The 26191-nt window shown below is 41.9% G+C and overlaps 2 protein-coding genes across 4 annotated transcripts in view; one reads left to right on the top strand and one right to left on the bottom strand.

Annotated features, from left to right (window-relative positions):
• LOC121586651 (copine-4) overlaps nucleotides 1–2730 on the bottom strand; it is a 12327-nt gene extending 9597 nt beyond the window's left edge. Inside the window, exons 1-3 of one of the 3 annotated variants that reach the window (XM_041903546.2) lie at nucleotides 2392–2730; nucleotides 882–976; nucleotides 696–800 (exon numbers count right to left, since the gene is read on the bottom strand). In XM_041903546.2, coding sequence (XP_041759480.1) covers nucleotides 696–800; nucleotides 882–947 — 171 coding nt within the window. In that variant the 5' untranslated portion in view covers nucleotides 948–976; nucleotides 2392–2730. The remainder of the gene's footprint in view (nucleotides 1–695; nucleotides 801–881; nucleotides 977–2391) is intronic. The other 2 variants (XM_041903547.2, XM_041903548.2) reach the window with 2 other exon arrangements.
• A 916-nt stretch (nucleotides 2731–3646) lies between these two features.
• On the top strand, nucleotides 3647–12415 carry LOC121586652 (cytoplasmic dynein 1 light intermediate chain 1). The gene is made up of 13 exons (XM_041903549.1): nucleotides 3647–3773; nucleotides 4162–4235; nucleotides 4678–4794; nucleotides 5378–5608; nucleotides 7928–8079; nucleotides 8219–8312; nucleotides 10245–10380; nucleotides 10469–10580; nucleotides 10732–10791; nucleotides 10867–10911; nucleotides 11328–11418; nucleotides 11587–11697; nucleotides 11973–12415. Exons 1-13 carry the CDS (start codon nucleotides 3670–3672, stop codon nucleotides 12101–12103), a joined length of 1458 nt encoding a protein of 485 aa, XP_041759483.1. The 5' UTR covers nucleotides 3647–3669; the 3' UTR covers nucleotides 12104–12415.
• Nucleotides 12416–26191: the final 13776 nt, after the last annotated feature.

The raw sequence follows: 26191 nt of genomic DNA, 5'->3' as shown, positions 1-26191 counted from the left end.
GCCATATTGACTTTGCCAATCAAACTTTAGAATTGTTAATAATAGGGAACAAATTCCAACCAAACCAAAATAGACCTCTCCTTTGTTTCTTTAAAATTCCAGCCACATAAGGGGAGCAGATTGTTTAGGATTTAGAGACATCTAACTGCATTCTCCTGATGAACCACTCAAAGAGTTTGGTTCTGGTCTTCTGGTCTTTACTAAGAGGCTTTAGACTCTCAGAGGAAAGAAACTACTTCTGTCGGTGCGGGTTGAAAGAGTGAGAGAGAGAGAAAGTGAGAGAGAAAGAGAGAGAACGAGAGAGACAGAGAGAGAGAGAGAGCGAGAGAGAGAGAGAGAGAGAGAGAGAGAGAGAGAGAGAGCGAGAGAGAGAGAGAGAGAGAGAGAGAGAGCGAGAGAGAGAGAGAGAGAGAGAGAGAGAGAGAGAGAGAGAGAGAGAGAGAGAGAGAGAGAGAGAGAGAGAGAGAGAGAGAGAGAGAGAGAGAGAGAGAGAGAGAGAGAGAGAGAGAGAGAGAGAGAGAGAGAGAGAGAGAGAGAGAGAGAGAGAGTGTGTGTGTGTGTGTGCGCGCGCGTGTGTACTGTGGCAAAAGCAAAAGTCAGCTTTTATTTTCTTGTCGAGTCAGGCACGAAGAGACAGAAAGGGAGAGAAACGGGGGAGAGAGAGAGCGAGAGAGAGATGGAGGGAGAGACAGTACCTCGAACCACTGCCCATGTGACTGCATCTTGAGGACAACACAGGGGTCTGGTTTAGAAAGGGCATCTCGGTCTGAGATCCCTCGACAAGCCACTCTCAGCTCAACCTGTCATCAATAAATCAATCATTTGATCAATTTGTCAATGAATCAATTTGTTAATTAATCAATCAAGTGATTATGAGCTACCTTGGTCAGACAGGAAGAGTTGCACAGGCCGAGGGTCGCCTCTGCAGACTCATAGATGTTACTCATGCTGGACACACACAGGACCTGCAGACACACTTAAGTGAGAAAACACAATACACACACACTTTAGGGAGAACACACAATCCTAAACAAACCCCTCTGTTACAACATGAGAAGATGCTGTGGAACTGAGTAGGCAGTAAGCAGTTCTTATGTTCAAGGTCAGGACTCGCACACACAAACACACACACACACACAAACACACACACCGTGCTGTATTTCAGTTTTTTGACCAACATCAGCTTGAATAGGCCCATTCTACATTCTATTCTGCATTCTATTCTGCATTCTAGTGTAGTTTAGTCAACATTCAAGTATACCATCTACATTTCATATTCTATAGTTTAGATCAGGGATGTCAAACTCATTCCATGGAGGGCCTAATGTCTGCTGGTTTTTGGTTTTTCCTTTCAATTAAGACCTAGACAACCAGGTGAGGGGAGTTCCTTACTAATCAGTGACCTTAATTCATCAATCAAGCACAAGGGAGGAGCGAAAACCCGCAGACACTCGGCCCTCCATGGAATGAGTTTGACACGTGGTCTAGATCAATCCATCAACTTCAATCTGCACTCTTATACAGTATGTGCTCTCTCTCTCTCTATCTATCTCTCTCTCTCTCTCTCTTTCTCTCTCTCCCTCTCTTTCTCTCTCTTTTATGCCACTGCCCGCAGTTTGGTAGCAAACTCAATATGACCCAGTTCTGTTTCACGGTATGCGCTCTCCCTCTCTCGTCCCCCCTCTCTCACTATCGCTCCCTCCTCTCTCTTCCCCTTCCTCCTCTATATTTCATGCGCTCAGTGTGTGTGGATGCTGGGGTGATTATTTTTAGCTGAGAGGATCAGAGTAGGGAATAACAAATGGACAGATAATTATATATCCGAGTATCTCTATGTCCAATATCAACTTTACTAGGCAGCATCAGAACCAATCACTGCTCAGAGATCCACTACCCCTGACCCCTGACCTTTAGATGGACTCAGAAACATGGTCAAAGTGTGTGTGTGCGTGTGTATTTGTTTCTGTGTGTGTGTGTGTGTGTGACTGATGACATTAAGGGCATTAATAATAATGAATAATGAATCATTAGGGCAGGAAGGTCCATGCTGAGTAATCCCTCCACAGGCTTAGCAAGCTATCACATAACTCTCTCTCTCTGTCACCTGTGACACGCACGCACGCATGACCACACAAACACACACACACTGAACCTACAATCCCATAACATAACACAGCATACCATAACATAACAAGTCTTATGTTATTGAGCAGGGTGTGTTGCATGTAAAAAACAAACATCCAAAGCCTTTGTCAAGTTATAACATGCACACACGTATATGTATGCACACGTGGGTGTCCACACACACACGCACACGCACACTCCCACACACACACACAGCCCAGTGCCCAGACCATCCATACCTTATTAGTGTTCCAGTCAGTAACTCACCTCAGGTACCAGGTAGAGACGGGCAGAGCAGTGAGCTGAAGGAAACTTCACTGCTGGGCGGAATCACAGTGACTTCTCCGTCTTCACACACTCTGCACCCATCCCGCTTCTCTCTCTCTCTCTCTCTCTCTCTCTCTCTCTTGCTCTCTCTCTCTCTCTGTCTCCCTCACTCCGTACGTCAGCTAAGCAGTATGTACTGAGCCTTGCACCTCAAGCCATGCGCAGACAGGGGATACAGTACATCAAGGTCCTCACGGCATGAATGAAGAGGAAATTCTCTCTCTCTCTCTCTCTCTCTCTCTCTCTCTCTCTCTCTCTCTCTCTCTCTCTCTCTCTCTCTCTCTCTCTCTCTCTCTCTCTCTCTGTCTCTTTATCTGTCTCTACTTCTGTCTCTCTCCCTCCCTCTATCTCCTCCCAGAAAATGATGATGAGGAGGGTCGCGCAGTGCCGGCAGGGGGTACGGGACTGTGACGGTACAACGGCGACACCCAGTGGTGGATAGAAGTGACTGCACTTTACTGTGTGATGAGCTGGCCCATCCATTCAACATGTAATCCAGATCAAAATAATCCTGCTGTGTTGTGTTAGATTATCATATGTTATCCCCATCAGATTTGGTCCCACATTTTTTGTATGCAACTTTGGATGCAAGACAAATCTGAACGAAATCTATGTGATACCACATCATATGTTTTTACAACAATGATTCTATGACATCAAATGAAGACACATGACACTAAGGGTCAGTTTCCCGGACACAGAATAAATCCTGGACTAAAAAGCATAGTCAATAGTGAATCTCCACTGAAATAGCTTTATAGTCCAGGATTATATAAAACTATAAAACAACACACAGGATAATTTTGACCTGGATGAAACATTCCATAAAACGGGCCCCAGAGAGCCACTGATGGTTACAGAATGAGTACCTATCTTTCGATTTGATAATATAATAGGCTAATTATATTGGTAATAAAGAGTAATCTAGTTACAGAAACTCTATGAAATGTTGAAAAGTATGTAACAGTGTTTTTCACTGGAATAAATTTAACAAAACACAAGTAATCAGCAGAGAAAATCACTTAATATACACCAATCAATAAAATCAAGTGAAGTCCTTCACTCTGGTTTTTATCTGTAGTTAGCACGGATCTGTTTATTTAATTCGTTAATTAATTAATTAGGCTAATTTTGTTAGTTTGTTGTGGTATTCTACTGGACGACCACGCCCAGCACTTTGCGTTACATCCGGGTCTTTGTTGGTTGGCAGTAGTGAAGATGGCGGCGTCAGGGAGGAGTACATTATTATCCTCCAACAACAGTGGACTAAACAGCACAGCCGAACAACCAAACACTGAAGACGAAGATGGACAGGATTTATGGTGGGAACAACTGACATGTCTGTTTAGATCCAGGACGAGCTTTTAGATGGAGAGTGACTGTTATTGTTCAGACTCAGAGTGACAGCCCGTCTAACACAGCTAGCTAGCAGCGGCTAGCCTATTGCTAGCAGTAGAGATTGGCTAGGTTTACGAATGAATGGTGATGCTGAGTCTGATGATTGTGTGGTTTAGTTAGTGAGCTAGCTTGCTGTATTTCTGCATAGGCTTGTAGATTGACTAGCCAGCGATAGCTAGCCTTGGCTAATGCTACTGGTGATGATAAGCTAGTTAACTAGCTAGTGGAACGATTCTATAAGATGTACATGTAGCCAGTCATCTATCTAGCTAGCTAGTTAGATAACGGACTGCTCTATCCATCTATCCGCAGGTCTGCTATTCTGAGCGAAGTATCGACGCACTCCAGATCTAAACTACCGTCCGGGAAAAATGTGCTGGTCATGGGTGGGTATCTCGCTATCTCCTTGGCTAGTGTGTGTGTGTGTGTGTGTGTGTGTGTGTGTGTGTGTGTGTGCGCGCGCGCTAGCTGTGATGAGCCTCTCTCCCCCACCCTGTCTTCTCCTATTACAATGATGGACCAATATGATACCAGCTATCAGACAGGCTAATGTCGCTTTAATGTGGCATTCTGTAGCGTGTGTGTTTGTGTGTCTAGCAATCATTGTCTCAGTCCAGTCAGCCACAGTCGCCTAGCAGTTACAACGGCCAGGATAATCCTCTGCTACAGAGGCTAATCAGTATGGCGTGAGTGAGTGAGGAATGCTGCCTACTCTGCAGTATTTACTGATAGGCCTAATAGTAGAATATTGTAATGTACCATCTGCATCCTTTACATTGTTAGGTGTTTAATAACTGTCTGACTCTCTCTTTCGGGGTGTGCGTGTAGGGGAGGTGGGGTCGGGGAAGACAACCCTGGTTGCTAAGCTACAGGGTGTGGAGGATTTCCTGAAGGGGCGTGGCCTGGAGTACCTCTACTTTAGTGTCCATGACGACGATATTGACGGTAACCAATCACAGCTTTCCTTTTACCGTTTACGCCATCATTGCTTTTTTTTGTTACTGCTAGTAGTGCTGAGCGATTAGTCCTTTTCGAGGTTGGATCGGTTTTGGCTAGATTATTTTTTTTAAATCGCGGTTTTCGGATTCGGTTTGTATTACTTTTAACATCATTAAATGTATTATGAAATAAACACATTAAAATGGTTTTAGAGCTTTTTAATGGACATTCCAAAGCCAAAAATAGTGAACATTCAATTTATGGTCATTGTATTGAATTACAACGTTTCTGCGTTGAACTAGGTAGAATATTTGCTTAATGAAAACTACAACTCTTTTTAGCCCAGCATCCCATACTGTAGTTCTTGACTTTTTTCGTGAATGATTTGATTTCTCTCTAGAGAAACGGCGTGTTGGGCTTACAAAAAAACAAACTAAATGGAATTCAAGTAATTGAACCAACGTCGGTCATTTAGTTGTTTAATAACCGAACCCCCTGCCCCCTCGAAATGTTTGTTAATCGCTCGGCACTAACTATTAGGTCTCTGGCTCTGTCTATAATATGTGTGTGTGTGTGTGTGTGTGTGTAGACCAAACCAGGTGTAATGCCTGGGTGTTAGATGGGGATCTGTACCATAAAGGTCTGCAGTCTGTTGCCGTGCAACGAGAGGCGCTAGGTGACTCGTTGCTATTGGTTACCGTGGACCTGTCGCGGCCCTGGGTCGCCATGGAATCGCTTCAGAAGTGGGCGGCCATCGCTAGGGAACATATCGACAAGCTCCGGGTCCCCCCGGAAACACTGAGGGAGCTGGAGAACAGAAGTGAGTCAAACACACACACACACTTCATGTTTTACCCTCTGACTTCTAAACCTAAACAGGACCCTAAACCTAAACAGGCCCTAGATCTAACCCTGAACAGACTGGTACCAGATATTTTATTGGCTTGCTCAGCTGACTTTTAGCTAGCCAAGTTGCTGAAACTGTGCTGCAGAGGACTATTTGGACATTGTGGAAAGACGATATCTGAGCCTGTGTGACAGTGTGAAAAGGGTTTTAACCAACTGCACAAAAATAAGCTATGCATAAAGAAAATGTGCACATTTCCCCACCAGTGGTGTGTTTCTAACAAACTGTCTTGTTGCGGATGAAAAGCAGTGCGTAATGATCTAGTGCACATTAAAGGTACTTTTTTGCTTAAGTTTTCATGTACCGAATAAAAATCTAAGTTTCAATGTGTTTCCATTGCATTTTCAACTCTACCAATGGTTTTGTCACAAACTGTCTAGTTATTTTGCAAATGTGCCCACCCTGGTCTTGGCACGTGCACTCTACCCAACTGCTTTCAGATACAGTGCAGGTAGGCTAGTCTACATGATGATATTATTATGGATCATCTTTGTCAAACGGCAGCCAAGCATCCATCATCATGTCACCAGAATAAGACCCTCTAAATGTTTTGGAAAGCAGCGTCAAGCTCATCACCCTGTGAAGTTCATCTTAACTTATTTAATCTGTGGCCTAATAAACTGCATGGTTTCCTGAGACGTAGTGGGAGGACCACACACCATATCATCACGTTTACTTCCATATGATGGTTATTATATCAATATTTGCGCATAAAGGCGTTTCCACCACCATTTCTCGCATTATTACTTTTACAGACACAAAAATATCCCACCATGTCGAACAAACACATTTTTTTATGCGTCATCAATTCATCCGCATTAAATTGTTGGATAGAAACCTGGGGCCTCATTTATCAATATTGTGTAGAAACTATTCTAAAACACTACTTAAGAATGGAATTTAGAATGGTCGTACGCATAGAAAAAGTGTGATTTATCAAAGAATCCTACAAGAGTCATATACACACCGGTAGGAGATAACCCTTTGATAAATAACAATTGTTCTCAGCCTCAGTGCTCATGCACAACCTTGGCTGTTTGCATTTCGAAACGCCCCTAGTTAACCATATATGGTCAAAATCATCCAGGACAATTTAGTTGCTTTAGCAATGGCAAATATACTTCAAATAATAAGCCATCCATCCTCAACAGCTCTCTCAAGTATGCTTATAGGCCAACATTGCTGTTCTGCAGAATGAACGAATCGTGCGTTCCACCTGGTCACCACATTCAGCAGTGTCTTTTGTGCATCACATAACCTATCACCTGCACATAAAGAGTGGAAGCCTTTTCTGTTCACATAGTTTAAATCATTTTGGGATGGTGATTTTATAGCGATGTGGTGGCCGTCTATTGCTCCGTTCGTATTTGGGAACCCATTGATGGCATCATGGCGAAGAAATCCCTCTGGACTTCCACCTGTTGTGCGATGATGTATGGAAATTGTATGTGTTACTGTTAATTTAGCTGATGATTGCGTCCAAAACATTGGCTCATTTAGGGCTGTAAAACGCAGATCGGCAAGCTCCTGCTGAAAAGTGCCCGTTGCCAAATACCCAAGGGTGGATTGCACTTGGATGTGCACCGGAATGGCATGTGTTTGCTTTTTTAAAAGTAGTTATTAAATCCTCTCAAAAATCCTGTAAGATTGGTTTTTGGAAACAATATCTGATGAGCCAATCTCAGTCCTCTTTCTGCAGAAAAAGTCCCACCTGTCTCTAAAAACCCGCTCTCTGCGAAATGCAGCGTGTGCCAAATCTTCAAACAGAGCAAATCAGCCATCTCTCATTCAATTTCCCATTGTCTCAGTCTTTTATAGTATTTCAACAATGGTTTAACTTTCACACGTACCTCTAATTTAACAAATTACTGTGTATGGATTATTATTGTAACAAATGCACTGATGTGGTCAAAATTATAAAGCATGTCAAGATATGTTGCATTAATTCACAATGGAAATACAATGACATCGAAAAAGTATTTAATTATTGCTCTCAGAATTTCACACATTTTCCCTATATATTTTCCCCATTCTATGCTTGACAAGCAGTTCCCTTATTCCACCACTTGGCACTGTGTATACGCATGGTCATGGCTAAGCAAACGTTCATATTGATAAATCTCACACTTTGCGTGAAAATAATCCCACGCATGGTTTACGCTCAGATTTGTGCCTACACACATAAATAAATGCTAAATGAGACCCCTGGTTTGTGACTGTCTGTCTCTGTAGTGGCCAGACAGTTCCAGGAGTATGTGGAGCCTGGCGGGGAGGAGAGCAGCCCCCAGAGGAGGAGTGAGGAGGAGGAGAACGTTCTGCTGCCGCTCGGAGAAAACACACTCACACACAACCTGGGTCTACCCATGGTGGTGGTCTGCACTAAGGTACACACACACACACACACACACACATTGGAATTGTCCCTATTCTATCTGTTTCGCTGTGATGTCCTCAGTTGGCTGGAGAAGAGCATGACTACATATATTACCTCTGACCTCTAAACTGTGTGTGTGTGTGTTGCAGTGCGATGCCATCAGTACGTTGGAGAAGGAGCATGACTACAAAGACGAACACCTGGACTTTATCCAATCATACATCAGACGCTTCTGTCTACAGTGTATCCTTTACACACACAGACAGTTGTGTATAACTATACCTCTATACTAGGCGGTGTCAGAGGAAGGCCCAAAAAATTGTCAAAGACTCCAGTCGCCCAAGTCATAGACTGTTCTCTCTGCTACAGCACGGCAAGCGGTACCGGAGCGCCAAGTTTAGGTCCAAAAGGCTCCTTAACAGCTTCTACCTCCAAGCCATAAGACTGCTGAACAATTAATCAAATGGCTACCCAGACTATTTGCATTGACCCCCACCCCTTTTTGTTTTTACACTGCTGCTACTCGCTGTTTATTGTCAATTCATAGTCGCTTTACCCCTACCTACATGTACCTGTACATATTACCTTGACTAACCCGTACCCCCGCACATTGACTCGGTACTGGTATCCCCTGTATATAGCCTCGCTATTTTATTGTGTTACTTTTTTTCACTTTAGTTTATTTAGTAAATATTTTCTTAACTCTATTTTCTTAAAACTGCATTGTTGGTTAAGGGCTTGTAAGTAAGCATTTCACGGTAAGGTCTACACCTGTTGTATTCAGCGCCTTGTGGGGACACACAATTCAGTCCCATTCAAAATCCTATTTTCCCTAACCCAAACTCTAACCCGAAGGGTGTTTTCACACTTGGGCCCTTTCAGCCGATTTTTGTGAACTTAGTGCGGTTCGCTTAATTCCCTTTTTTAGGACAATGTGAACGCAAAGCTCCCCAGGTTCGCTTGTCATTGTTCCCGCACCACACACTAGACTTCTGCACATTGGTGCCACAAAGAGAGAAGATGATGATGTGCAGGTTCACAAAAGAAAATGTGTTCTATTTTTGGATATTGATTAGCGATTGTCAAGGACGCACAAACTCCAAAATGTGTCAAGTTTTTAGTTCAGATTATTTGTTTGCAATATGTGATCTATAGGCTAGGAGAGCTTCATAAGCTGTTTACTGATTGTGGGGTTTGAATAGTGTGAAAAGACAATATATTTGGTGAGAATCACAACATAGGGTACAAAAGCTATTCTAGCTTTTAAAGGGGCAGTAGTCTACCTTGGGTGGACAATTTTCAATTACAGCATTATTCATTCTATTGCTATTCATTCTATTGCTATTGGTTCCTTTCTAGAAATAGCAATGTGAATGCAAAGAGGACTCGGTCCACAAAATAGGTGAAGTGAAGTGGCAAAATATTTGAGTCCTTATGCAATGGGCTCCCTAGTGGCGCAGCGGTCTAAGGCACTGCATCTCAGTGCTTGAGGTGTCACTACAGACCCCCTGGTTCGATTCCAGGCTGTATTACAACCGGCCGTGATTGGGAGTCCCATAGGACGGCGCACAATTGGCCCAGCGTCGTCCGGGTTTGGCCGGTGTAGGCCGTCATTGTAAATAATAATTTGTTCTTAACTGACTTGCCAAGTTAAATAAAGGTAAAATAAATAAAAATGGCAAGGGCAGTGTGAATACAAAGAGAACTGAGTTATTTTGCTTTAAAGAGGACTTTAAAGAGGACTGAGATTGGTTCTTTTTAAAGAGGACTATATGTGAAAACACCCTAACCTTAAACCTAACCTTAACCCCTAACCCTAACCCTAAACTTAACCCTAGCTCTTAACCCTAAACCTAATTCTAACCCTAACACCAATTCTAACCTTAACCCTAAACCCCCTAGAAATAGCATTTGACCTGGTCAGAGTAACAAAATGTCCCCCAACATTTTTGTTTCTTTACTATTCTTGTGGGGACTTCTGGTCCCCACAAGTATAGTTAAACACGTTCACACGCATGTGCGCACACACTTTAACCCTGACCACTTTTCCATAGCATCTTACCAACCCCTAATCCATCTGCATGCATTGTAGCGGTAGAGCCAACATGGCAGTTAGTTTCCTTGTGCCTTCCCTGGAAAGTGTAGTGAGTGATACTGTCCTTAATGCTGTGTCAGACGGCGCGTCTCTGCTGTATACGTCGGTTAAGGAGATGAAGAATGTGGATGTTCTGTATAAATACCTGGTTCACAGACTCTACGGTTTACCCTTCCACTATCCTGCTCAACTGGTGGAGAAAGACACCGTCTTCATGTAAGTGTGTGTGTGTGTAGTGTGTTTGTGTGCGAGTGTAACCCTGTGTTCTGTAAGTTTGCGCGTGTGTGACCCTGTCTTCTTTCAGTCCGTCAGGGTGGGACAATGAAAATAAGATTTCTATCCTCCATGAGAACTTCCAAACGCTGAAACCAGACAACAACTTTGAAGAGGTCATCGTCAAACCGCCTGTCAGAAAGGTACGACCTCTAGCACCTCACTATCCTCTAATTCCCAGAAAGACTGTTAGTAAACCTCACATTTTCCATTGTATTCTAAACTATAATGATAGATGAATTAATAGGAATCTCTCTCCCCCTCTCTCGTTCTGTACATCCTCTCCTATGTCAGTTTGTTCATGAGAAGGAGATTCAGGCTGAAGATGACCAGGTGTTTCTGCTCAAGTTGCAGGTGAGACTTGACACATGGTGACGTGTGTGTGTGTGTGTGTTGTTCTCTCTCTAACGTGTGTCTTTGTGGTTTCAGTCGCTGCTCTCCAAACAGCCTCCTGCGTCTGCCGGGCGACCAGGGGTAAGTCTCTCTCTTTCTTCTGTCTCTTTCTTCTTTCTCTTTCTCTCTCTCTCCCTCTTTCTCTTTCTCTTTCTCTTTCTCTTTTCTCTTTTCTCTTTTCTCTTTTCTCTTCTCTCTCTCTCTCGCTCTCTTTCTCTTTCTCTTTCTCTCTCTCTCTCTCTCTCTCTCTCTTCTCTCTCTCTCTCTCCTCTCCTCTCTCTCTCTCTCTCTCTCTCTCTCTCTCTCTCTTCTCTCTCTCTCTCTCTCTCTCTCTCTCTCTCTCTCTCTCTCTCTCTCTCTCTCTCTCTCTCTCTCTCTCTCTCTCTCTCTCTCTCTCTCTCTCTCTCTCTCTCTCTCTTCTCTGTCTCTCTCTTTCTGTATGTCTTTCTGTCTCTCTTAAGATACTGGAAACTGATATGATCTTGTGTGTGTAACAGGAATCCAGCAGTAGTAGAGGTCCCAGTGGTTCTCCCAGGACCAGTAATCGTTCAGCTGCAGCCAACGTAGCTAACACCATGCCCCAATCAGGTACTACATGATGTGTGTGTAGGTAATGCCACACATTACAGCAGAGAAGCAATTAGGTATTTTACCATAGACCCTGCCCAACTGTCGCACCTTTTTGGATGACATTCTCCAACCCTCCCTCCCTGTGTGTGTGTGTGTGTGTGTGTGTGTGTGTGTGTCTATATATAGCAGGTCAGACCAGTGAGGGGGTGCTGGCTAACTTCTTCAACAGTCTTCTGACCAAGAAGGCCGGAGCATCGCCACCCGGCAACAGCACACCAGGGACTGTTCGCAAGTCAGGTAGGACACCCCCGTGTAGCTCAGTTGGTAGAGCATGGCGCTTGCAACGCCAGGGTTGTGGGTTCGATTCCCACGGGGGGCCAGTATGAAAAAAAATATGTATGCACTCACTAACTGTAAATCGCTCTGGATAAGAGCATCTGCTAAATGACAAAAACAAACGTTAAAATAGAGCTGTCTTCGAGGCAGAAGGGGTGTATGTGCCCTGTGTCGCCCTCTTGTGGTTTCAAATATAAATGCAGGCAGAGCTGAATAGTGGTGTGTGTGTGTTGCAGGTTCTAAGCTGGGTCTGAGTGATGTCCAGGCGGAGTTGGACAGGATCAGCTGCAGAGAGAACGATGAGACCAACAACAGCAACACTAACAACCCTAACCCCAGTACTGAGACCAACGAAGATCAGACATGAACAGACCACCTCCCTCTTCCTCACCCCACAGACCAGACGTGAAGAGAACAAACCTCACCATCCACCCCCCTCCTCACCACCCAGGCAGACCACAGACCAGACATGAACAGACCACCTCCCCTACCTTACCCCTCCTCAACCCCAGACCATACATGAAGAGACCAGACCTCACCCTCCTCCCCTTCTCACCTCTCCTGACCTCCCCTCCTCACCCTCCAGTGAGACCACCACAGACCAAATATGAAGACACATTACCCCTACCTCATTCCCCAGACCAGACATGAAGAGACCAGACCTCACCCCAACAGACCAGAACAGAGGAGACACGAAGACCTTCCTCAGGACGGAGAGAGAGATGGAGAGGTATGGGGATGGAGGGAGGGAGAGAGAGAGAGGGAGAGAACGAGGATGGGCTGGAGGAAAGAGAAAGAAAGATTTATTCCCCTTTCACCAGATGAGGTGTTTGGGTTGATCTTGATACTGTAGGAGATATTGAAGGATTTGTGTATATAGTTGACTGCGATACTGTAGGAATAGTGTGTGTGTGTGTGTGTGTGTGTGTGTGTGCAGATAGGGATGGAGAATGTTACAGACAGCCATGTAAAGAGAGTTTGGCCGTTGAGGTTTCAACCAAAAAGCATCATCATCTTCTGAGATGATGTCACATAACTCTATGGCAGACAAGTTGACAGAATCATAAACCAAGTTCTTTAGTATAACTGACAGGATCAATAAACTAAGTTCATTAGTATAACTAACATAACTGACAGGATCAATAAACTAAGTTCATTAGTATAACTAACATAACTGACAGGATCATAAACCAAGAATTAGAACTATAACCAAAGTCCTTATGGATGGATGGATGAATGGAAGGTTAGTCTGCTGAGGCAGGCGACAATATGGCGTCCGGCCGATCTGAAGTGGGTCAAACTCTCTGTGACTCTGCTCTTAGATGTAGATATAGATGGGGTAGGAGAAGCACTAGTGGTTTATAACCCTATAGTTAATGTAAGGTGGGAGGGATGAGCGGGGGGGCACCTGGAGAATGTACAGTCCCATTGTCTCGCTGTAATCTGATTGGTCTGTTATTTCCGAACTGTAACCTGATTGGTCTGTTATTTCAGAACTGTAACCTGATTGGTCTGTTATTTCATAGTTCTGTGGTGGCGTTTGTATCATCATGTCTATATTGAGTCAAATAAAGGTGTATTTATTCTGACTGTCTGTCTCTCCCTAAACCTTGTCTGCTTCTGTGTTTGAATTTAAACAGGTGTGAGTTTGAATTCATCTACACGTCACAAGTATTTGTCAATAAATAAAACAAATCTAGAAAAATATTTTGTAAGTAATAATATTTCAGGTTTTTCATTTACATGATTTGTGCAGTATATTTAAGCAGTAAGGCGTGAGAGGGTGTGGTATATGGCCAATATACCACGGCTAAGGGCTGTTCTTAAGCTCAACGCAATGCGGAGTGCCTGGATACAGCCCTTAGCCATGGTATATTGGCCATATACCACAAACCCCCGAAATGCCTTATTGCTATTATAAACTGGTTAACAACGTAATTAGAACAGTAAAAAGTAATGTTTTGTCATACCTGTGGTATATGGTCTGATATACCACAGCTTTCAGCCAATCAGCATTCAGGACTCAAACCACCCAGTTTATAATCATCTTTATATCACAACACCAGAGCCTCAATTGATCTTTAAAGGAACAAAAAAAATTACAAACATTAATATAAATTACATGCAATATACAGGTAACTGCCAAAATAAAGGACACACCAACATAGTGTCTTAATAGGGCGTTGGGCCACCACGAGCCAGAACAGCTTCAATGTACCTTGTGATAGATTCTACAAGTGTCTGGAACTCTATTGGAGGGATGCGACACCATTCCTCCACAATAAATTATATAATTTGGTGTTTTGTTGATGGTGGTGGAAAACGCTGTCACAGGCGCTGCTCCAGAATCTCCCATAGGTGTTCAATGGGGTTGAGATTTGGTGACTGAGACGGCCATAGCATATAGTTTTCAGTGAGTGACCACTCATGCCCTGTGTATTGGGGCATAGTCATCCAAAATAATGGCATGCCCAGCATTTTTATACATGATCCCCATTAGCTGCTGCAACACCGCATGATGTGGAAGCACCTGCTTTCAATACACTGCACTTTGCGTCCTCATTTACTCAAGCGTTTCCATTATTCTGGCAGGTACCAGTATATGGCCTTTGATGGTTAACTCAATAACAAAGTGAATTTGGTATGTAATAGGTACACACAAACACTATTAACAGAATAAAAAGTGTGTAAGCGATGTTAAAATATGCTAACCCATCACTACATCAGAGATAGTAGAAACCCGTCCTCCACCTGCACACCATGGTACGATCCAGACACTGTGGTGGTATGGACGTTCCCATTAGCATACTGCTTAGAGAGGGTTGCCATGAAGGGGATATTGAACTTGTACCTCTTTCCTGACAGTTTAATGGCGCAGGAGGTGTTGGGAGGGACCAATGATGTATATAAACCCTGGATTGCTGATGCTATGTATTGGCCAATGAAAGAAAAAAGCCACAACTCTCTGTCTATCCTGCTCATTGATTGGGTTAGGTTGAACTGTCACTCCAAAACTAGTGGACCAATGGAGACGCATTATCTACGCCTCACGGACAAATACAATTACGTAACTTTTGGATTACCCAAATTCAGTAATGTAATCTGATTACTTTAAATTATGTTTGGATTACTTTCTCCTTAAGCGGCATTAGAAGAAGACAAAAATAGTCCATTGAACGCATTTGGTGTGTCATCATAGTGGTCTCTGACTTGTGGTCAGACTCGCTAAGGTGGAACATAATTAAATTTGTGCATTTTTTCAATGCTGAATTTAATGTCATTGAGAAAATCTGAAAGGTGTCATAATGTTGTTGTTTTTTCTCGCAAACATCCTTTCTGAATATATAAGTAATCCAAGCTGTAATCATCTATTTTTTCTAAAGTATCAGTAATCAGATTACAATATTTTTGCTGGGAATTTAACTGATTACAGTTACAGGTTTTTTGTAATCAGATTAGAGGTAATCAGATACTCCCCAACCCTGAGTGCCTCTAATCTCATTCCTACTCTCCCCTACTGTAGTTCTCCCCTACTGTAGTTCGCCCCTACTGTAATTATCCCCTACTGTAATTAAACCCTACTGTAATTATCCCCTACTGTAATTATCCCCTACTGTAGTTCTCCCCTACTGTAATTATCCCCTACTGTAGTTCTCCATTGATGTCTTGCTGAGTGTGACTCTGACAGGTTTCCCAGGTCTTTCATTAGAGTCTGTGGTGAATAATCACTCCTTTCTATAGTGCATTTATATCAACCATTTGAGTCTGTGGTGTATACCAATCATACTAATTAACCCTCAGTCTGTGGTGTATACCAATCATACTAATTAACCCTCAGTCTTAAAATATATTTTTTTATATACCTTTATTTAACTAGGCAAGTCAGTTAAGAACAAATTCTTATTTACAATGACGGCCTACACCGGCCAAACCCGGACGACGCTGGGCCAATTGTGCGCCGCCCTATGGGACTCCCAATCACGGCCGGTTGTGATACAGCCTGGAATCGAACCAGGGGGTCTGTAGTAATATAATAATAATAATAATAATATGCCATTTAGCAGACGCTTTTATCCAAAGCGACTTACAGTCATGCGTGCATACATTTTTGTGTATGGGTGGTCCCGGGGATCGAACCCACTACCTTGGCGTTACAAGCGCCGTGCTCTACCAGCTGAGCCTCAAGCACTGAGATGCAGTGCCTTAGACTGCTGCGCCACTCGGGAGTCTGTGGTGTATACCAATCATACTAATTAACCCTCAGTCTGTGGTGTATACCAATCATACTAATTAACCCTCAGTCTGTGGTGTATACCAATCATACTAATTAACCCTCAGTCTGTGGCGTATACCAATCATACTAATTAACCCTCAGTCTGTGGTGTATACCAATCATACTAATTAACCCTCAGTCTGTGGTGTATACCAATCATACTAATTAACCCTCAGTCTGTGGTGTATACCAATCATACTAATTAACCCTTAGTCTGTGGTGTATACCAATCATACCAATTAACCCTCAGTCTGTGGTGTATACCAATCATACTAATTAACCCTCAGTCTGTGGTGTATACCAATCATACTAATTAACCCTTAGTCTGTGGTGTATACCAATCATACTAATTAACCCTCAGTCTGTGGCGTATACCAATCATACTAATTAACCCTCAGTCTGTGGCATATACCAATCATACTAATTAACACTCTGATTGTCTCATTAGAGAGTGTCTGCGTTTAGACAGGCAGCCCAATATAGATTATTTTTTCTCACTAATTGGTCTTTTGACCAATCAGATCAGCTCTGAAAAAGAGCTGATGTGAAAAGATTTGATGTGATTGGTCAAAAGACCAATTAGTGGAAAAAAGATTAGACTTGGCCTGCCTGTCTAAACACAGTCTCTCTGGCATATACCAATGAACTCTGATTGTCTCATTAGTGTCTGTGATGTATACCAATTAACTCTGATTGTCTCATTAGTGTCTGTGATGTATACCAATTAACTCTGATCGTCTCATTAGAGTCTGTGGCGTATACCAGGGCCCATATCCACAAAGCTTCTCAGAGTAGGAGTGCTGATCTAGGATCAGTTTTTCCTTTTAGATAATAATGAATACGATTACATGGACAGATCCTAGATCAGCACTCTTACTCTGAGACACTTTCTGGGTACGGGCCCTGTTTGTAAGGAATGCTGATCACTGACTGTTCAGACTGTGAATACAAGATTTGGAATTACCTTAGGGTTGAATACTGCATTTACAGTCTTGTATTTAGGTCTACCTTAAGGTCTACTGTATTGTTGTACTGTGTTTCAATGTTTATCTGATTTGATGTTAATGTAATCATGCATATTTTAAAGAAATTAGGTTAAGCTTTTGCCAGCCTAAATAGCAGTAGGCCCATTGTGTTGTCACTTTAACTCCAAGTTAAAAATAGTCACCATTCTATATTCCTCACTTAAAAACAGAAAACATTTAGTAAATCATTGGTGTTTCATATAATCATGTGTAGTGGGTTCAGTTATAAGGAATGTCTCTGGTATGGCACAAGCCTAGGTTGTATCCTAAATGGCACCCTATTCCCTACATAGTGCACCACCTTTGACCAGGGCCCTGGTCAAAATTAATGCACTATAAAGGGAATATGGAGCCATTTGGGACGCACACCTAGACTTTTCTCCTTCTTTCTTGTTAATTGAGCCATCAGACCCTCCTTGTGCTGAATAAAGTATAACTCTGGCTGACTCAGCCTCTGAGGCAGAAGACTGGGGCTCTATGGTTCATTTACAACACATACTGTAACTGTCCAGGATCATCATTCACTGACCTAGAAACACGCAAACCCACTTGGTGAATTCAAATACAAAATGATGCTCCCTTCATAAGAGTCAAGGAAAACCTGCACACGGCTTTTGCCAGTTGGTTATTACCATATTATTACATATTTATACTGTAGATATATGTAAGCATTTAAGTAATTCATAACTCAAAAGCGTACATTTATGAATGTTCTATATTTCAAAAGTAATGAATGCTCCTTTGTTGTTTGAGGAGGAAGACAAGCTATTCCAGCAGTTATTACTTCACTGTATTGTGAATTCTGTAGGAATTATTTTTGCATTGATACAAGACAGCAATTACAGTAAAGCGCTGATGGGGTTACTAGAAATAGCTTATTTGTAGTGCACGCACGCACGCACGCACGCACGCACGCACGCACGCACACACACACACACACACACACACACACACACACACACACACACACACACACACACACACATACACACACACAGTGAAGACATCTGGCGTATCAGAAGGAGGGGAGGAGACCACTGAGATAGGTGTAGGGCCCATGAAGCAGGCTAAGTAGCCATGAATCTATCCTTGAGAGTGTTTCCACTCCTCCTCCAAGACACCTGGCTGTCAGATCTTTGGGTAACGAAGTACACAGTCAGTTGCTATGGGACAATCACAGCTCCATGAATTCCACTGGAAGAAAATAACAGAATGCATAAACCTCTGGGTTTTGAAATGGGTGTGAAGTTCCATTCCAACGGTTTTAGTTACTGTGAAATGATACTGATATAATAGAAGACACACAGGATAAAGAGATAAGAGGACATTTTTAAGGTCTTGTGCATATCACACATATCCCCTGTGCGCCCTGGGTATGGTAGTGTAAGTAGGCAGAGTTCCCAGAAGAGTCTGATCCAAATAGATGTGTCAGACAGGCTCAGTATAGCACAGGCCCACTCAAGGTGAAATGAAATACTTCCCCACTGTAGAGAAAAATGAAATAATCAAATGTGATTCTCAGTCAGAAATATGTGTTGAAAAAAAGGATTTAGAATTGTTTTATATGCATGGTTTCTTCAATGTTTCAGTCGCCTTGACCAGTGATACAGATGTAGGATCTTAATTTGATCACTCTTTTGTTGCTGAGAATTTTGTATCAAAATGTTTTAACAAAATAAATCAACCCCTACAAAAATGTCCATTCATTATAATCCACATAATAATTCACATTTCCTGTTGCTGCTGGATGATTTTCCTGCTGTAGCAAACTGGCTCAAATTAAGAGCCTACATCTGTAGGGTGATTGACATGTAATTACAATGAACTGTGTTCTGTCTATGCACTGGTTGCCTCTCTGCTGCCCCCTAGGGGACAATAATGCAAATCCCAGTGGCCCACAGATACTGTATATGCCATGTTCGTTGGATTGCCTGAATCATGTGTGAAATGTACCTTGACATAGAAGAAATTATCGAGATTTCAAAGTGAAGCAACTCAATGAACACAGATGTAACTAATTTAGTCTCAAGTGAATGGATGTTATGCTCAAATGTCTGTGTTTCAACTATGGAAAAGGCTCTGTGAGAGCACTGACTTACAGTGTTCAGTGACCCTCCCCTTCCCTCCCCGCTCCGCTCCTCTGCTCTCCAACTCTCCCTGCTCAATGCCTCCATCAGCGCTTCTGAGTTCTGAGCAGCCGAGCCGCATGGCTGAAGATGCCTGTTTCAGATTAAATAATACATAAAAGAACACACGGCTAAGGCCGTAGAGCAGAGCGACAAGGAATTCCACTTAGCTGATGCTAATCGGCCATGCACGAGGAGTAAATGGTGTTTTAGAGCGCCAAAGTTTGAGCCTCTCTCTCGCCTTCCCATGTTCTCTCAGGCTAAGTGAAAGAAAGAGAGAGAAAGATTGAGAGAGAGAGACTGAGAGAGAGATTATGAAGGAGAGCACTGACCGACTGAATAAGCTTTTAATGCATAGCCCAGAGCCCAGACAAGCCTTGTCAGTTTCAAACCATGTTTGACCATCTTATTTTCCCATGCCCAGCAGCTACCGTTAACTAAAATAGATCATTATTATCCTGAATTGATTCATGTAGATCCATGTAGAAGGCGAGATCATGGTTGGAGTGAAAGCATGTTGGAGTGCTTATCAGATAATGTGTAGGAAGGGAGGAGTACACACTTGGAAGACAGATGAGAAGTACAGTATGAGATAAACAAGCTGTACTCTGTCTGACAAGAGCGCTACGGTTCAAATTCCAGATTTGCCCATGCTCTTTTACTTCCTAAAGCCACATTCTGTAAGATTTCCAGTCATTTCAGTTGAATTAGTTACAACATAAACTACCAGTCAAAAGTTTTGGAACACCTACTCATTCAAGGGTTTTTCTTTATTTTTACTATTTTCTACATTGTAGAATAATAGTGAAGACATCAAAACTATGAAATAACGCATATGGAATCATGTATTAACCAAAAAAGTGTTAAACAAAAACAAAATAGATTTTATATTTGAGATTCTTCAAATAGCCACCCTTTGCCTTGATGACAGCTTTGCACACTCTTGGCATTCTCTCAACCAGCTTCATGAGGTAGTCACCTGGAATGCATTTCAATTAACAGGTGTGCCTTCTTAAAAATTAATTTGTGGAATTTCTTTCCTTCTTAATGCATTTGAGCCAATCAGTTGTGTTGTGACAAGGTAGGGGGGTATACAGAAGATAGCCCTATTTGGTAAAAGACCAAGTCCATATTATGGCAAGAACAGCTCAAATAAGCGAAGAGAAACCACAGTCCATCATTACTTTAAGACATGAAGGTCAGTCAATACGGAACATCTTCAAGTGCAGTCGCAAAAACCATCAAGCGCTAGATGAAACTGGCTCTCATGAGGACCGCCACAGGAATGGAAGACCCAGAGTTACCTGCAGAGGATAAGTTCATTAGAGTTACCAGCCTCAGAAATTGCAGTCCAAATAAATGCTGTCTGTGATTTATTTAGAATTCAATGCACACTTAACCAGCATGGCTACCACAGCATTCTGCAGCAATACACCATCCCATCTGGTTTGAGCTTAGTGGGGTTATCATTTGTTTTTCAACAGGATAATGACCCAACACACCTCCAGGCTGTGTAAGGGCTATTTGACCAAGAAGGAGAGTGATGGAGTGCTGCATCAGATGACCTGGCCTCCAAAATTGAGATGGTTTGGGATGAGTCGGACGGCAGAGTGAAGGAAAAGCAGCCAACAAGTGCTCAGCATATGTGGGAACTCCTTCAAGACTGTTGGAAAAACATTCCAGGTGAAGCTGGTTGAGAGAATGCCAAGAGTGTGCAAATCTGTCATCAAGGCAAAGGGTGGCTATTTGAAGAATCTCAAATATAAAATATAATTTGATTTGTTTAAATTTTTTTTGGTTACTACATGATTCCATATGTGCTATTTCATAGTTTTGATGTCTTCGCTATTATTCTACAATGTAGAAAAAGGTAAAAATAAAGAAAAACCCTTGAATGAGTAGGTGTTCTAAAACTTTGGACCGGTAGGTTATAAACACAGAATAAGTCCTCATTATCCACTTTATCCTCCAGAGGAATCCAGGTAGAAAACTCAACCTCAGTCATGTGCATCATGTGTTATTGATATGGGTCTGCTATATGACTGAGAGCTTCACTGAGACAGACAGCTGCTGTAGCTGACTGTCTCATGAAAATGTGATTAATGGAAATAGTTTCCCCCACTGTTCTCAGTATCTTGTGCTAGAGTAGTGGTCAAGTCAGGGTTCAAATACTATTTGAAATAATTGTAAATACTTAAACTGTGCTTGATTGAGCTTACCTTGCAAATGATTTTAAGGATGTAAAATAGTATTTGAACCCAGGTGTGCTCTGCTTTCATATCTGATACTAGAGTAGTCTAGTAGCCTCCTCCTACTTGTTTGTTTGTGTCTGTTGTTCAACAGTTAGTAGTTTGTTCCAGCTGGAATGCTTTTCCAACAGCCTTGAAGGAGTTCCCACATATGCTGAGCACTTGTTGGCTGCTTTTCCTTCACTCTGCCGTCCGACTCATCCCAAACCATCTCAATTGGGTTAAGGTCGGGGAATTGTGAAGGCCAGGTCATCTGATGCAGCACTCCATCACTCTCCTTCTTGGTAAAATAGCCCTTACACAGCCTGGAGGTGTGTTGGGTCATTGTCCTGTTTGAAAAACAAATGATAGTCCCACTAAGCCCAAACCAGATGGGATGGCGTATCGCTGCAGAATGCTGTGGTAGCCATGCTGGTTAAGCGTGCCTTGAATTCTAAATAAATCACAGTGTCCCCAGCAAAGCACCCCCACACCATAACACCTCCTCCTCCATGATTTACGGTGGGAACTACACATGCGGAGATCATCCGTTCACCCACACCGCGTCTCACAAAGACGCGGCGGTTGGAACCAAAAATCTCAAATTTGGACTCCAGACCAAAGGACTAATTTCCACCAGTCTAATGTCCATTGCTCGTGTTTCTTGGCCCAAGCAGGTCTCTTCTTCTTATTGGTGTCCTTTAGTAGTGGTTTCTTTGCATCAATTCGACCATGAATTGTCCCCTCTGAACAGTTGATGTTGAGATGTGTCTGTGACTTGAACTCTGTGAAGCATTTATTTGGACTGCAATTTCTGAGGCTGGTAACTCTAATGAACTTATCCTCTGCAGGTAACTCTGGGTCTTCCATTCCTGTGGCGGTCCTCATGAGAGCCAGTTTCATCTAGCGCTTGATGGTTTTTGCGACTGCACTTGAAGATGTTCCGTATTGACTGACCTTCATGTCTTAAAGTAATGATGGACTGTGGTTTCTCTTCGCTTATTTGAGCTGTTCTTGCCATAATATGGACTTGGTCTTTTACCAAATAGGGCTATCTTCTGTATACCCCCCTACCTTGTCACAACACAACTGATTGGCTCAAATGCATTAAGAAGGAAAGAAATTCCACAAATTAACTTTTAAGAAGGCACACCTGTTAATTGAAATGCATTCCAGGTGACTACCTCATGAAGCTGGTTGAGAGAATGCCAAGAGTGTGCAAAGCTGTCATCAAGGCAAAGGGTGGCTATTTGAAGAATCTCAAATATAAAATCTATTTTGATTTGTTTAACACTTTTTTGGTTACTACATGATTCCATATGTGTTATTTCATAATTTTGATGTCTTCACTATTATTTTACAATGTAAAAAATAGTACAAATAAAAAAAAAACTTTGAATGAGTAGGTGTGTTCAAACTTTTGACTGGTAGTGTACATATTACCTCAATTACCTCGACTAACCTGTGCCCCCGCACATTGACTCTATACCGGTACCCCCTGTATATAGCCTCGTTACTGTTATTTTATTGTTGCTCTTTAATTATTATTATTTTTGATTGTTTTTTTAAATTGATTTTTAAACTTCAGTTTATTTTAGTAAATACTTTCTTAACACTTATTTTTCTTAAAACTGCATTGTTGGTTAAGGGCTTGTAAGTAAGCATTTCACTGTGAGGTCTACACCTGTTGTATTCGGCGCATGTGACAAATAAAATGTTATTTGATTTGATTTGATTAATACAGCAACAACCAACAGCCAATAACAACAACCAGTTATATTTCTTAGTAAAATAGAGTTTGACTATTTGCTCTTTGATCGTAATAAAATCATAAAACGAATATAATTATTTTATGACAGGCTTGCAATAAATGAGTGCTCAGTTACTCAATATTATTGCAAATTGTTATAGGTGATTATTGCCAGCATGTAAGCCTATCACTCTCCAAATGCTTACACGATTGCACCCTAACAGTAGCCTGTTGTCATAGTTGGCTACATTATGACAACATACAACTAGGACCAGGCTAGTACAATTGATTTGAGATTAGACGGAGAACATGCTGAACATAGAGATGGAGGACTGTAGCCTTTAGGGGGCTGGGCTATGGCTGTCTTCATAGATAAATCAATCCGTCTCTCTGTAAGATTTCAGATTTCAACTCCACTATGGGTTTCAAGATTGTTGTTAATTTAAAAACTACAGAGGTAGGATCTTAATTTGAGCCAGTTTGCTACAGCAGCAAAATAATGCTGCAGCAACAGGAAATGTGAATTATTATGTGCATTATAATTAATGGACATTTTGTGTAAGGGTTGATACATTTTTCGTCTGACAAATTTAAAGTGGAAATTACAAACTTTAGAAGCCTTTTTTAACCTCAAATACACTAAAAGTTTGCATTTCCTGCTGTGCAGGAAAATTCTCAGCATCAAAAGAGTGATCACATTAAGATCCTACATCTGTATTTTGCAGCCAGCAGAATGAGATTGTGTCTCATTTCAGTTTGATAGTGTTCTAATACTGCATGTTCAACACTTCCACTATATATCTGTGAGTTATCTCTCTAGGCCTAGTGTGTGAATATGCCTATCTAGTCATCCCTTCTCTAAAATATCAAAAGGAAACCTTTCTTTCTGTGTTAAAGTTTGTTGTAAACTTAAAAATCTGATGTGTTGACTTCTTTTAAAAGTGTTGTATGTGGGAACATTTCTGAAACACAAAAACTGGATTGATTTGCTTACCACATATCCTGGCCTTGCATGTTGTTGCTGCTTAGTTGACAATATCCAACCTGCGAGCTGCTGTGGTGACAGACCATTTATTATCGAAGCAAGTTGTATGTTTTTCTCAGTTAGTAGATATACATTACGCCTACTATACACCTGGGTGAGGAACATATTTCCTGGTGGACCACATCGACAGTAAAGTTTTGTGCTAAGTGGGTCAAGTGAACAGTAGAGCCATGCTATGTCATCACCTCACATTCATCTTCACTCACAGTGGTACTAACGAGCTGCATGGGGATTTGGGTGTTGAAAATCAGATTATATATGGCAAAATGTTGAAATATGATAAATGTTGAGATATGATGTTGAACATATTTTGTGTCCATACTGCATGATGTGCACTCCAACATACCTGTGCAGACTCACCATAATGTAAGACATGCTCCAGTTCCATAAAGTGCAAGTGAAATGAGCGGTGGACAAATATGTCCTGGATTGCATGACTCATTGCGCTACTCAATGTACAGGTGTATTATGGATCAAATTAGATTTTACTTTGTTTAGAACTTACTTTTGTAGATGGGGAGAAGCAGAGATGGAATCATAGAGACGGAATTACAATAGAAATATAATTCTCATTCCTTTTCTCCTTTTAGAAGGTCTCTGAAGATGGCTGTTAATAAAGCTTAGTCTCGACCTTCCCTCTCTGGTCATTGCAGGTCAGATGGACCCGTATGGACACTACAAGAGGAAAAAGCACATGGTGCCACACCTCTAATCTGCCCCTTTGATTGTTGATGCATTAATGTGAATGACAAGCGATTATGTAACAGACCTAAAAATGTAATCTTCCTCTCAGTCACAGTTTGTTCATATCAAGCAAACATTTCACAGAAATCATCTCATTTGTCACTCTTGTATAATCAGGCATGCAGGCGAGAACAGATGTTTTGTTGCTAACTGTAATTTTAATTTCACACAGTTGTTTGGAATCCTGTTTGTTTCATCACAAATACTTTCTCATTCTGCACTCTTAGAAAAAAGTGTTCCAAAAGGGTTCTTCGGCTGTCCCCATAGGATAACTATTTTTGGTTCCAGGCAGAACCCTTTTTGGTTTGAGGTAGAACTCTTTTGGGTTCCATGTAGAACTCTCTGGGGAAAGGGTTCTACATGGAACCCAATAGGGTTTGTCGTGACGTGACTTACTATCTATGTTTAATTGTCATATAAATAGACTAGAAAGACCAGAAAACGTGAGACATTAATCCACAAGTTTGAAATAGAGAAACTCTGAAACTCTCAACCTCTACACGAGGTGAAGAAGAAGACAATGCACTAGACCTTATCGTCTCAGTCTGCAGCTGGCATGTATAGTCGTCTAGAGAACTTTCACTAAAGACACGAGTTGGAAAGGACAATCCCTCTCAGACAACCGCTGGTACATCTGAAGTATCCATTCTAACCACTACTATGACCAGAAACACTACCAAGGACATTGGGATCTCTGGTGGGCAAACCAGAGTCCTACATCATCAACTCAACTCTCGAGGACAGCTACACGTAAATACATGTTGCATTTCTAATCTGAATGAGCATTATTAGGGTGCATAAGTATTATGATTACTGTGAGCGTAGTCTCCAAAGTAACTACAATAGTTTGAATCTCTCTCTCGCTTCCACTCTGTCCCTCCTACCCAAGCATTCATGCTATTGTTAGTCCACTAGGGACCTGTTTTCATTGAATTACGTTAGTAATCAATAACCTATGTGTGTTTGTATTGTGTTATTATTTAGTTAGTTAGTAATCCCACCGCAAGTTGACGTTTGTAAAAATATTGTAAAAATTAATGACAACCAAAATGTGCTTTTTGGTCTTAATTTAAGGTTTGGGTTAGGCATTAGGGTTAACAGTGTGATTAAGGTTAGGGTTAGGTTTCAAATCAGATTTGATGACTTTGTGGCTGTAGCAGCTAGTGAGCACTCATGATGAAAAATAACCGGCGCCCCAGGCAGCCAATCCTCTGGATCTGGGACTGTAGGACAGTGTAGTAGGCAGCATAGTAGTAGGCAATAT

The sequence above is a fragment of the Coregonus clupeaformis genome, chromosome 17, assembly GCF_020615455.1.
Source record: "Coregonus clupeaformis isolate EN_2021a chromosome 17, ASM2061545v1, whole genome shotgun sequence".
Lineage (NCBI taxonomy): Eukaryota > Metazoa > Chordata > Actinopteri > Salmoniformes > Salmonidae > Coregonus > Coregonus clupeaformis.
This window is presented reverse-complemented; position numbering and strand designations above follow the sequence as displayed.